Below are 13,776 nucleotides of genomic sequence, written 5' to 3'. Positions count from 1 at the left end.
GCGTCGCGGCTAACGTTTCTGCACCAGGCTGTTGTGTAGCCAGGAAAAAACGATCCGCTTCCTCAGCCAAGGCACGGGGCTCCGTGACAGGCGTGTTGGCCAGCGCCGTCTGGACCCGGGGAGGGAAGTGACGCAGGAAAATCTCCGTGAATAAAATCCGGGGATCTTCCCCCCCTAGCAGATTTAGCATTTTCTCCATTAGCTGGGATGGCTTGCTGTCTCCTAGGCCTTTAATGTCAAGTATCTGGCGGGCCCTCTCCTTAGCAGATAAGCTAAATGTCTTAAGGAGAAGGGCCTTAATCGCCTCATATTTGCCATGATGTGGGGGGGCTGCGATGAATCCCACCAACCTGGACGACGCAGAGCTGCCCAGCGCTGCTACCACATGGTAGTATTTCAGGTCACCGTCACGGACCTGTCGGCAGGCGAAGTGCGCCTCCAGTGCCCTCCACATGTGCGAACCATGCCTCCGCGGCGTGCTCCCAGAATTCCGGCAGCTTTACGAATACATCGCGTTCAGCCATGCTCGTTAATTTCTCGGAAAAGTCAGGGTCACCAGTGTCGTGCCAGGAAAAGGGAGTCGGAGTATTAAGAACAGAGTTCCAATCTTTATTAGCCATTAATAACAGAGAGGTTATCACATCAACTGCTCTGCTTGACGAGCTAGCAGGAATGGAAGCTAACGCTACCGGTGTTCCCACTAAAGGGTCCGTGTGGCAACACAATACGAGAGGTGAATTATGTCCAATAACGTGTCACCACAGTGTTTTATATTCAAGGTAATCAAATTCATTTTAAGTTATCAATTGTTTGTTGCATCTTAATTTCTCAAAGTAAAAGACATGTTTTGAAAATTAAAACAAGGTTTTCAAAGCTTATTATGCTGATAATCCCAATGTGTGCAATGTTCTGCAGTGCAGTATTCACATCACAGCAGGAAAACTGCCTGATGGAAATGTATTGTTGTAATATACCGGTAAGTTTCATTTTCTTTCCTCCCTTCCTTCCTCAGGCCTATTGACCATGTTATTTTCATTGTCTCTATGGTGACAGATAATAAACCCAGATTCACACCTCATAACGAGCCGTTTCCTGATTGACCGGAGCAAGAGGCTTCTCAATAAGGTCATGATAACAGGAACACCGTGAAAGGCTGGTCAGTTAACACATTGCTGCAGCCATGTGGAAAACGTTAGTACTGCAGCCAAACGGAAGGATAAAAATAGCTTTAAAAATATGTATTTTAGTAAACAAAAGTCCCTTTATATTGTCTATATTGTGTTTGTTTGTTGCAATGATATGGCTGATATAACACACTTTGAATTGTCTTCTTGAATTATAAAGTAATGATAGAGGTAGCATTGCCAACTGTAACTGGATATTAGAATTGAAATACATTTAACAAACATATATACCAAATCCTTTACTAATTAAATATAAATATATGTTGACATTATAACCATTTCTTATTTATTATATCTAAAAATACTCTTTCATTTCATTCCTTTATTCATATTGATTTAAAATCCAGTCACTTCAATTCATTTTAAACATCTTTTATTTATTAAGTTTTACAAATAAAGTAACAAATTTCATTGTATTGTAGCGCAAAGTTTTTTTTAATATGAAGCTTGAACACTCTATACTTAGTGCAAAACATACCGTTAGAGGCTGCCGATGACTCCCTATGTATTCTTTTTTCTTTCATTCATCCATCTGTTTTTTTAATCCAACCACTTTGTACAATGTCAAACACGATACAGACAAATGAAACCACTGAATCAAGTTAGGTGCCGCTACAGACATTAAAACTGCTGATAAAACAAGTGAGAAATAGAAAAGCAAAACATCAGAGAAAGCAGAAACGTAATCAACATGTTGAGAAATGTTCTTCAGTAACAGAGAATCTGTTGCTGTGCTTGAGACATCATTGCACAGGAGCAAGCTACATGAAACAGCACGGAGACGCAGAGTCAAGCTGACCTCAGATCTGTTGGAGCACTGAAAGGCATTCTTTACATGTTGGCACTTCTACAGTAAAAAGCAAAACAGATGAAGTGAATCCTGAACAGGCAAAGCTGTGAATCTGAATGTAAAACAACTATTGCTACACTGTATGTTTCACCAGAAAAATAACTGTTTCCACTTTAACTTCAGAAAACGTCACAATAAGAGCACACAGCCGACTGTAACTTTAAATAATATTGCATTGTAGCTGCTGCACAGTAGGAATTCCTCTCATAGGAATTATGTAGTAGACACAGCAGAACATGATCACACTTCCACTGTGGAAATCATTCGAGGCTCGAGTAACAGCAAAGTGAAAATCCTGGCAACCAAAACAGCTCCAGTGAGTGAAAGCAGAAAAACAAACAGCATTTATCTATGTTTTATTCTTTACCTCTGATGGCACTGAGTCCGTGACATCATTAAAGGTTTGACAAATCATCATGACCAGAACTAAAGAAAAGTGTCTCAATGATTATTCACAGCTTCAACCAAACTTGCCTAAGTAGGTAAAAATGTGCATTATAACAAATGGGAAATGAAAAAAAAACTCCCAAGAAACAAGCAAAAGCTATGGGTTTTGTTTGTAAAAATAACTTAAAAGTAACCTTTTTATGGTTTATATATGAACCCAGAACACCTTTCCAAAAGAAACTAAACAGTTTTAGGTTAATGTCAGTTTGTACCAGATATGTTTCATTTGCACAAATGAAAGAAGAAGAAAAGAGGACAGGGTGTCAAAGGCTTTGAATCTCAAGCAGCCATTATCACTATCATCATTTTCTCACCGGCATCATTCCCAATACAATCACCACCACACTGTGCGGCCCTTATGTTCAAACATTGACACATTTTTGGTTTACATAGTCATTTCTTTGAATGGTGCAGCTTCAGAAACACACCGTGGGAAAGAAGTGGATCAAATATATTCAAACCTTTTGCAGACTTTTTAACCAATAGCAGCAATTTCCTGATGAGGAGGCATTTTCAAACAAATCTGTTAAAGGACTGTATAGGTTTGCTGGCCTCGTAAATGCTTTGTTTGGGATCAAATGGGATGACAATGGTTAACACTTGAGGAGCGAGAAAACAATATTTTCTTAAATACTGAGACAGTTTGGGTTATTTTACATGAGAAATGTCTGAATTCCTTTGCTTCTCAGTTTTCTTTTCACTAGTTTAAAGTAGGAGGGTCTTAGTTGGAGTGCACCGATCAGGATATAATGACAGTTGGTAGCTTGTTTGGTCACTACCAAATCTAAATGATTACTTAATCCAGAGGCCAGTGTCATCATTAGCCACTCACTCTTGACAAGCCATCCTTTGAAATCTATACTCCTGTGCCTCTAAAATACAGAGTGGTCCAAGCTTCAAATACAATCTTTAAAACTCCTGCCTTAAAAGTCAAAAAATATTCCCGCCCCATTTCCCCCAATATCTACATTTTAAAATGGCACTGATAAACTCTTATATTTAATCGAGTTGAGAGTAACTGGGCCTTATCGTGTGTAGTTTTAGCACCGCAGCAGGCCTCTCTTCACAGAAACATCAGCCTTTTGCAATCTTAAAGGGTCGATCTGATTGGTTTAAATGGCAGCAGAGGTTAGGTCAATTCATCCTTCTATCAATTCAAAGAGCATAGTTGGGGAAGCAATGTATCTTTCTGGGGAAAATATACTAAATCATTCTGAAATCCAAGAGAATGAACCACACCCCAGCTGTAGGGCACGCTGCAGCAGCTCACACACATTAGAGCTGCCTCTCCATGAAGCTCCACCAACACCAGGTCCAATCAGCACCCCTGACTTCAAAGTGACCCCCCCTTAAAACTCTCCACACAAGCCGTCAAGTGTGCTTACTTCAACCCAAGTCCTCAACCCCCCCCACGGAAACAAGCAACAGGAAGTATGCAAGGCACTAGTAAGTCTCTTCAGTTTACACCGGAGGCTCTAGGGGAGGGTCGGGAGCGAAAGAAAGCAAAAACTAAAGACAAGACAGACTTTTTTTTTTTTCAAGTACATTAAAGTGGACACCATTGGTTTATACATTCACATTCATCTAACAAAACCAGGGGAGAAAGGGAAGAGGAGGGCTATTTAAAGTGTCTGAAATATAAGTACTGTATTAAGAAAAAAATAGCTTACTTTGTTATCTAAATATCAACTATCCACTCTGTTTTCTCTGTCATCGGGCTTGGAGGTCACTTCCTGCTTTCAATTCACTCACTTTTAGAAAGGGCGCTGACAGCGTGTTGATTGGCATTTGTTTCCGAGCGTGTCCTCAGTGGAGGATTATTGAAAAGAGGCGTGACCTTTTGATGAGATTGGCTGAAGGCAGTGAATTGAAAGGGAAAGGACCCCAAGCTGTTCTCCAGATGCTTTTGATTTTCTTTTATTTGTAATATCTCACCCATAACATAATGTTGTCCAACAACATTTGCTAATAATAAACAACAATAATCACAGTGTTTCCACATCGTACACCGATGTGTGCGTATAACAGGTCCATCGACAGAACACATTTTTGTTTCTTTTTTTAAATAGAATAATAATCATTAACAACAATATTTATGACAACAATGTACGCAAATATTTCAACACAACTGTTGAAACCAACCCAATGGAGTTCTGAGGCATTAGTCTGTGTCTGTCTGTTAAAGGGCTGCTACCATAGGCTGCTACGCCTCCAACAATGTGTGTGTATTTACATGAGTCTGTGCATGACTGTGTGTGTATCCATGTGTGTTTTCATGAATGTCTCATGCATTATATGTGTGTGTGATTGCTAGCTGGGGGCAGCGAGCAGAACAAACCCAACAAAACAAAAACAGAAAACAACAAAATGGAATCATCATGGCTGACATTCTAAAATATAAACAGAGACAAACTGTACAGGGACTCTGATATTATTCTGACAACAAGGCCACTTTGTCACGCTGAGTTCTCTCCCTTGGGCTTGTTTTAATCTCTAAAAGGTTTCTGCTGTTATTGCTTCAAATGGCAACAGAGAGGTGGAGAGAGAAATAGAGGAAGAGGAGGAGTGGGGATTGTGAAGAGGCGTTTGGTGTCCTGTCCATTCATCACTTTGTAAAAGGTGCAGATGAGGTATTATTTAAGCACGCTCGCTGCTCTCCCTCTTGGTCCACTTCCTTTCCTCCATCTGTTTGAATAGTTGGTCAGAACAAGGGAGGAACAAGACACTGAAGGTAACAGAGGAGTATGTTTGGTTTTTGTCACGCAAGCTGACCAGTCAAACCCCACCGAGGGCTGCACTGTTCCTTCTCTAAACCAGCTGGACGTCTCCAGAAGCTTGTCTGTACATTTTGTGTGCTTTGAATTGAGGAAAACTTCCAAATTCCGATTACTGAAGAAAAATACTTCCTGAATTTAAGATTCTGTTCTCTCTGCTCTACTCTCTCCGATATCAAAGTTCGCCTTTAGTAGCTTGCATTTAAGAGACGCAAACAGCTTGATTTGAGTGTTATAGCCTCGATAAACTAGTAAAGACAGCCTTAATGCGAAGGCCATGGTATGGTATCCACCATAGCTCTTCTTTTTGTATTCCATTTGGAAAACTGCATTGTTGCATGTTCCAATCTTCTTTGAGAGCTTGAGATTGATCTCAATACTCTGAGAGCCAAACGTTTACTACAGCATTAGAAGCTGCAGTAAACGTTTAAAGGTGCTGTTGGACATGCTGCTGGCCCCCCGCCCCCCCCCCCCCCCACCTGATGTAACGTCTCCCTCTGCTGTCTCACAAGGGTGATTGTGTGACAGGCCTTGTAAAGACTTGTTCTCTCCATTTAGAGCATGTAATGGAACAAGTGTGACTGAGCCATAAGTGCACACACACAATACCTCACACACAGTTATTTAACAGCATTTCCGCACCCTGTTGAAACCTCTTTGGCCTTTTAACATTGCACTCAGTCTTTTCTTTATCCTTGAGCATTTGGCTGGCAGTCACAGCCCTGACTGTAAAACACAGCAGAGCAGGAGAGTGTGTGTGGACACACACACACACACACACACACACACACACACACACACACACACACACACACACACACACACACACACACACACACACACACACACACACACACACACACACACACACACACACACACACACACACACACACACACACACACACACACACACACACACACACACACACACACACACACACACACACACACACACACACACACACACACACACACACACACACACACACACACACTGTGGAGATGCTGACACATCACATTCCTGCTGTCTTCACTCCTCTTCATTTTCTTTTCATTTCAAACTGTTTCCCCCCCCCCCCCCAGCCTGTAACACTCAGTCCAGTCGGGCCGTGATTCAAACCAGCCCCCCCCGGGCCCTACGTGGTCCTCAGGTTGGGCCCCCCCGGGTTGCTAACCGACTTCTTGAGGGAGTTGGTCAGATGGAAGGCCTGGAGCGGCCCCTGCCCGGGGATCTGGCCCTGCCCACTGAGTGAGGGGGGGTAGGGGCCCAGGGGCTGGGAGGTGCTGACCAGCAGGGGCCCAGGCTGCCCCGGGGCCTGGGGGAGGGTCGACGACCCGGACCACTGTGCGCTGTAGGCCGAGGTGGGGGTGTAATGGATGAACTGGGGGGGTTGGGGTTGGGGTTGAGGGGGGGCGGAGGAGGCGGGGGGTTGGCACAGGGAGCCCTTGCGGGCGGCCAGAGAGGTAGCAGTGGTGGAGTTTGTGGGAAGGTGGGCTGACCCCCCAATGCTGCTGGGACACAGCTGACCGGGGGCGGAGAACTTCCTGCCAAGACTGGCTGACTGGATCACCTGGAGGGGGGGGGGGGAAATGAGGAAAGACTGTAAATCGAAAACATGTATAGCTTTTTATGACTTTCAATCTCTAATTTGTGATTTGGACAGCTGTTTGTCCCTTAAGCTGAAGGAGTCATTTTTAGACTGGGTTAGGTTAGGGCAAAATGAAGATTTATTTTTTTGTAACGTCAATTTTGAAAACAGTTGGGGGCCCAAAAGTCCTAGATTCATTGCATATTAGCTGGTTTTGCGGATTCAATATTTTGCATAATACAATCCTTTCCATAGTCCATGTGTTTGAATCCAGTTATGAATATCAGTTATCTTTAATCAAATGAGCCCAAACGAAAAGATAAACGTGTTAGTTACAGATGCCCTGGATGGTTTGTAAGTTATCTATGCATATAATGAAGCTAGAATGTATAGTCAGCTGCGCCATGTGCACTTAATGTGAAGAGATGAAGGTGAGGCCCCTGACAGGCCATGATGATCACATGTAAACTCACCTCGTAGCTGTGTCCCTGTGCTGGGGCCTGCGGCAGCTGTTTGGCACTCCTCTTCCCCTGAAAAAGTTGAATATTTAGTTAACTCACAAAAAAAGTGATTTTCTAAACATCAAGGATCAATATCAATCAATCATCACATGTTTTGTCTGGAACGCTAAACACAGGAAGTGGGGAATCATTAGTATAACACCTTCTGCTACAGTGAGAAGAATCATAGAACAACCTGTGAGAGGTTCATGGCGTCTCGGGCCCAGTTGTCCACCAGTTTATGGAGGTCATCGGTGAAGGTTCCTTTCCTCTGGTGGGGGGCAGACATGCTGGGGGGCAGGGACTGAGAGCCCCCCTGGCTCTGACACAGACCCCCTGACCCACTCACTGCGTTGGTGCTGTTAGTCCCTGTGGGGGGAGAGCGAGACAGAAGAGCAAAGCATGAGAGATATGTTCAAACTAAAACATGATAGTTGATGTTATCCTATGCACTTTCTGTCTTGACTGTTACATGGGGGAGGAGGCTGGCCGGGACAACGTGTTTAGGGTAGGTCAGCATGTGGTCATGGAATTATATTATTTAATTGTAATGATGTAAATAATGATAACAGACAGGAACATGAGAAACACTATGTCACTAGAGCAACATTTAAAACAGATCATTTGATCAACTAATGTGACAAAACTCAACCTGTTTCAGAATATAACCATTTAAATATCGCAGTGTCACTACTCTGTGATACACTGGCCCGCCTGTGATATGCTCCCTGCAGCCTTCACACACAACATGCTCTTATGTTTAACCACAAGATGGCACTCAAGCTCTGTGACAGCTGCTAGTTTGCTTTTTGCCAACCCAGAGCCTCAAACACATCAGAGCAAATGAACTGCAGAGAAAGCACACACACCAGGCTGACTGCAGGTCAGTGCTGCTGAACATGTAGCCTCTGTTTAAGTTACCATTATCTATTATAAGATAACAGTACTCAAATTAAAGCAGGTGCTTCACGTTAGTGTCTCTCTACTAACCCAAGAGGAAACAAAATCAGCCTATGCTGAGAGGTCGGAGGAGGACAATTATGAAATATTACTACACTCTGCATGTGTATCTTTATGATTAATAGATATCCCCCCGGTTATTTTACTACCGTGAATACTGTCTAATCATTCAATAGGTTTTTATATTTCTCTATCATCCTTCCTCTACCATCGCTTCAAACGAGACTAAAGATAAAGTCAACTGATAATAACAGAATATGCAGGCATCAGCCGGTAAAACATAATCATACAGCTGTTCTGACAGAAACCGGCATGTCATGCTGAATAAAATGGAGGAAAATAAGAATGGGGAGACGCTGAGTCATGACTGACTGCAGCAGCATGGAATTCTGGGCAATGTAGTCAAGACCACAAGCCATGACGAGGGAGGAGAGGATAGGGAGGGGGCAGAGGGGCAAACAGCAGTGTGTAATAGCTTGCAGGTGCATGCACCGTTTGCTTTGAATTTGTGATGGCTGCTGGATTCAGTTATTTCAGTCCTCAAACTGGGTGTGAAACTGTGATCGTTCCATATCAAATGTCTACATAGAAAAAACAGTAGCTGACATAACTGAATCACATTGATCTCAAATCCAGCAGAGGGTCAAAGTTGAAATCTAAAGGGCATTAGAGGAGGAAGCGCAGGAGAGCGAGGATGGAAAGGGGGATTGATGGAGGGAGGGAAGACCAAAAAGAGAGATAATTACTACAGAGCTGGTTGCAGGGGCACACTTTTTTCACCATCTTCCCTGTGCAGCCGGAACACAACGATTGGAGGGTTTGGAGAGAGTCAGAATTAAACCCACGACATCCACACACAATGCATCCCAGGATGAATATTTGAACTTGAAGCAGTCGATAAACAAAACCTCGGGGTTGAGTTGCCCAGTAACATCTTCACACAGACATCAGTACCTTGCCACACAGTGCTCTGTAAAGCAAAGTGCAGTTTTTAAATGAAAAGTGTGTCTGCTGGGTGATACTGACCACAGGTTGCCCTTTTTATACTCATCTAAAGATGTTCTTCCATAGACAAGACCAAGATATTTAGGCAAATGCAGACACATATAAGCACATTTACATATAAATACTGAATAGATCAATCTGGTTTATTATATTTATCAGTAAACCAAACTAAGACCTTGGCCACTTCCTAAAGAGGACAGTTTGAATGTTTTGAAGTGGGGTGGTATGACTTCCTATACAGTAGATGGTGGTCGGCATTCCTCCAGTTGGGAGAAACAGACAGGCGTACCAAACAGTGTTGGTAAAGTGCTGCCGGTGTACTGTGGCCTGAAGACGCTTTGGGTAACCAACCCCTGGCTCTGATTCTGAGACCTCTCTACAGCTCGCAGGCCCGTACCAGAACTGGGTCCAAATTAAATATGTAAGTACGCTGTTCCCTGAGCTCTGAATCGCTGCACACATCTATCATTAAGTCAGAACCAAACAAAATGGCCATTGAGTTCTGTTTTAAAGATGAATAAAATAATGAATACATTTCCAATTGACATCACTTTTCTTCGACCTGTTTATGAAAAAGGACAAGTGATGATCTTTAAGACCCAGCTCTGTCTCTCTCCCCTCCTGTCTGTGCAGTGACAGGGGGACAGGTGAGGGAGAGACGGGGGAGGAAAGGGAGTGAGGGAAAGGAGTGAGAAAGGGTCGAGCTGCAGAGGGTTCAGAAGCATTCATAAACATCTCTTCATAAAGCACAACACATTTAAGTAACAATATCAATTTAGAAAACAAATAAACATCTGAATCAGGAAAATATCAAAGTATATGAGAACAGAGCTGTGCTTCAACGGGTCATTGCAATAAATCAAGTTCAAACTAATAATCTCTTCATAAAGAACCAAAGTGTACAGCAGAAAATCTCAAGTCATCAGGAGTCAACTGGTCTTTCCCTGTTAGTGTGCTTGTTTTACAGAGACAAGAGTTTAGAAATGGAAGCACCCAGCATTAGAAATCCAGACTGACAGACAAACAAGACGATCACACATTGCTAACTGCCAAAAGGGCTAGTTATCAATTAAGCTACTTGCACAATCAATGTGTAGCCGATGCTTTCCCAGGGAGCTTATTAATGTTCATGCAATGATTTCTGGTTATGATTTTGTTTTGTATTTTTGATGATTGATAAAAGTGTGTCTGCAACCCTTAGAATTCCAGGGCTTGTAGTATAAACTGCACTTGCTGCTCCTGGCTGTCAACAAGTCAATCAGGGTGGTAATCTGAAGGATTTCACAATGCTCCATGGCATTACAAATCACAATTTTTGTTTGGTGATCAGCCTGACATGCTCCACCCTGCCTGAAGATAACACCCGCAGCCTAAAGTGCACAAGATTGGCATTATATGTGAAGTTAAGAGATTAGTTATTTGTCATGGAGGAAAGAAAGGGAGAGTATACTGAGAGTATAGAGGGAGTGGAAGAAGACTAAAACGTCAGTTAAGATGACGATGGGAAGCTCTAGGATGTGAATTATTTTTACATTGGGCTAACTTTCTGCCTCCTTAAGTAAGCTTTTATCCTGAGATTTTCATTAATTTTCCAACATGAACAATAAGGATTTTTGTAAGGAAGATACGAATAAATGTAAAAAACATCTGAATGCTAATTGTACCTGCATAGGGCAGCACACGTAGTTTAAAAGTGTTGATTTAAGATAGTAAAAGTCTGCAAGCCCAGGGTGAGATGGTTTTCTATTAATGCCTAAAAGCTAACTTGTTTTGACACTAATGATATCAGTAGCAAAAGGTCTTCCTCCATCAAAGAAGGAAACCCAAGGGAAGACAGGATGACCGTGACTTGACAGATACAGGAGTACAAAAGTAAGATCAAAAGTAAGTAAGGACGACGGGTCAAAAGAGAAGAGCAAAGAAATAAAGCGTTACACACAAAGAGCCAAGCAGGGCGTACTCAGAAAGCGCGTCCTCCTGCCGCCAGGCTTGAAGGCCAAACGCTCCGAACCCCAGCTGAACTTTACACAGCCTGAAGAGAGGGAGGACGGGAGGAAGAGGAGGAGAGAAGAGGTGAAGAAAAGGAGAGGTGAAGATGAGATATTGAGAGGAGAGGAAAGCAACAACAAAAAAACAGATAAAAAGAAACAGAGTGGAAAAAACGAGGACAGAAAAGGTATAGATGAGAGGGAAGGAGAGAGAAACAGGTGAAGGAGTACAAAGGTCACAGTCCATTAGCCCATTTTAGAAACAGCTAGAGAAAGATAGAAACAGTGTGAGAAGTGTATTGTTGTGAGAGTGTGAAGGCAAACCAAGTGCATGCATCAGTGTGTAAATATCATGTTGTGTGGAAGCTGATGAGGCCTACAGGGATCAACAATGGCCTACCTGGGGTGGGAGCACACAGGCTGGGCACAGAGAGCGCCGTGTCGCTGGTGCAGGCCGAGCACACGTTGTTGCTGGAGGGAGAGGGTTTGAGAGGCTGGAGCAGAGTACTGCTGCCCGAATCGGCTAGTCCTCCTGGGGCTAACAGAGCCAGCGGGCCGGGGGGCAGGGTGGGGGCGCTCTGGGCCGATAAAGTGCTGCCTGGAGACGCCACAAGGCACAGGCAGGAGAGGACAGGGCAGGAAGGACGCACCGCAGACACACACACACACACACACACACACACACACACACACACACACACACACACACACACACACACACACACACAAAGACAACACACAGATAAGAAACCCGTCACCACAGACATTTCCATAGACAACCCCCCCACACACACACGACCACACACAGAGAGAGACAGACGGGGAAAGCAGTCAGAAATGTTGAAGCTCTGAGCCTGCACCAACAAACACCCACATATGCACGTGTAACCAGCAACACACACACACATGTATGTGCACATGCATGCATAAACACAAGAAACAGTGTAAAGTTAGGGTGAACGTTTTTATCTATTCTTGAAGAAGTGTACATTTTAAGATTAGCGATGCTGGCAGCTATGTTTTAATGATGGCGAGAATATTTAAAATCCTGGAAACATTTTGAACCAACTGCTACAAGGCTATTTACCACTAGAAGAGAGAAAGAAATGGTGTTGCTTCTGACAGAAGAGCGTACCTGGTTGTAACGGACTCTTGCTGCTGTGCGTGGAGCTGGTTCTGGACGATTTGGAGGATTTGCTCTTTGTAGGTCGTCTTCTCCTTCCAGTCAAGCCTATAATTGGTGGGAGCACTGCAGCTGGAGGAACCTGCATGAAAACCAAAGAAAGAATGGTTGAGAGATATGTACTGTATTTGATGCTGTTCATAGTGTCTGCACTAGAGATGTTAAGATTCACCGATTCGCATCGGTGCACCGGCATAAACGTTCAAGATGCGAGTGCACCGGTTGAAAGAGTGCACATCGGCTACAGTTTGGGTTGAACCGGGTTGAACTCGCGATGCATCGATTGCGTAGCGTCTTTGCATCGGTAAAAAACCGATTCATTCATATAAAATCCCCTAATCTTGTCAACGCTCAGCAGAGACGATCTTTGATATTTGCTTCGCCACTACGGAGGCCGAGAGTCTCAGTTATCAACACACACGGAAGTCGAGGAGAAAGAGAAACACAGCGCACCGAAAAATACCTACAAATCAAACGTTTGGCAACACTTCGGATTGTTCAAGAAAGACGGTGTAATAGTCCTTTATGCTAGGCTATATAGTTGACCGCAGGTCATGGAGAGTAATAAGGTATCCGTAGACCTTTGTATGAGGTATCTTTATTACTTAACAGGTCTACAGCCATGATACATAGATCCGTCCTAGATGCGGGCTTGCATACACACAGTATCACTCCGCAGCCGCACCCCATCAGTAACGTCCTGATGGTATATGTGCGCGGCACAGACGGTCAACTTGAAAAATCGCTCGCAAATTGTTAACGATGCCGAGCCGGTTTAAAGTACACAAGTAGTACGAGGAACTTAGCGACGCACATAAAGAGGCGACATGGGGTCTGCGGCTGAAAAGAGAAACCTCAAAGTTAGACATACGAGTTAAATCACTCAGTGAGGTGTTCTGTCAGAGAGAGTGGTGTTTAGTTTACAGCAGCCTGTGACGGCCAATAATAATTTAAATGTATTCCTCACTGTAAGCAGTTATGAAATACCTGTTTGTGAAAGGTTATTTGTATTATTTATTGTTCATATAGAACCCACCGCTTTCTGCTCACTGGTGAGTTAGCCTATGAATGAGTGTTAAGCACATCAGGCTGGCAGCTGTATGGGCATTGCTCTATGGTAGCTGTTATTTGCACATTGTTAATCATGAGCAATGCATCCTTACATTGTTTAACTGTGAGGTGTTATACAATTGTACTCCGGAGAGCTTTTAAAGGTAAAAAAATAAACGGCATGATGGGATGTGCAGTACCAAATATGTAAAGCACTTTTTTGTTAATGTATGATTTGCTGCAT

The 13,776-nt window shown here is 43.4% G+C and overlaps 1 protein-coding gene across 1 annotated transcript in view; it reads right to left on the bottom strand.

The window, feature by feature from the left end:
* Positions 1 to 6,138: 6,138 nt before the first annotated feature.
* LOC117536126 (serine/threonine-protein kinase WNK1-like) overlaps positions 6,139 to 13,776 on the bottom strand; it is a 99,430-nt gene continuing 91,792 nt past the window's right edge. The window contains 7 exon segments of the mRNA XM_034200864.1: positions 6,139 to 6,828; positions 7,320 to 7,376; positions 7,543 to 7,715; positions 9,053 to 9,094; positions 11,251 to 11,343; positions 11,700 to 11,897; positions 12,435 to 12,564. Coding sequence (XP_034056755.1) covers positions 6,394 to 6,828; positions 7,320 to 7,376; positions 7,543 to 7,715; positions 9,053 to 9,094; positions 11,251 to 11,343; positions 11,700 to 11,897; positions 12,435 to 12,564 — 1,128 coding nt within the window. The 3' untranslated portion in view covers positions 6,139 to 6,393.

This window comes from Gymnodraco acuticeps, unplaced genomic scaffold (genome assembly GCF_902827175.1).
Source record: "Gymnodraco acuticeps unplaced genomic scaffold, fGymAcu1.1, whole genome shotgun sequence".
NCBI classification, from domain to species: domain Eukaryota; kingdom Metazoa; phylum Chordata; class Actinopteri; order Perciformes; family Bathydraconidae; genus Gymnodraco; species Gymnodraco acuticeps.
The sequence above is the reverse complement of the archived record's forward strand: the minus strand, read 5'-3'. Positions and strand labels throughout refer to the sequence as shown.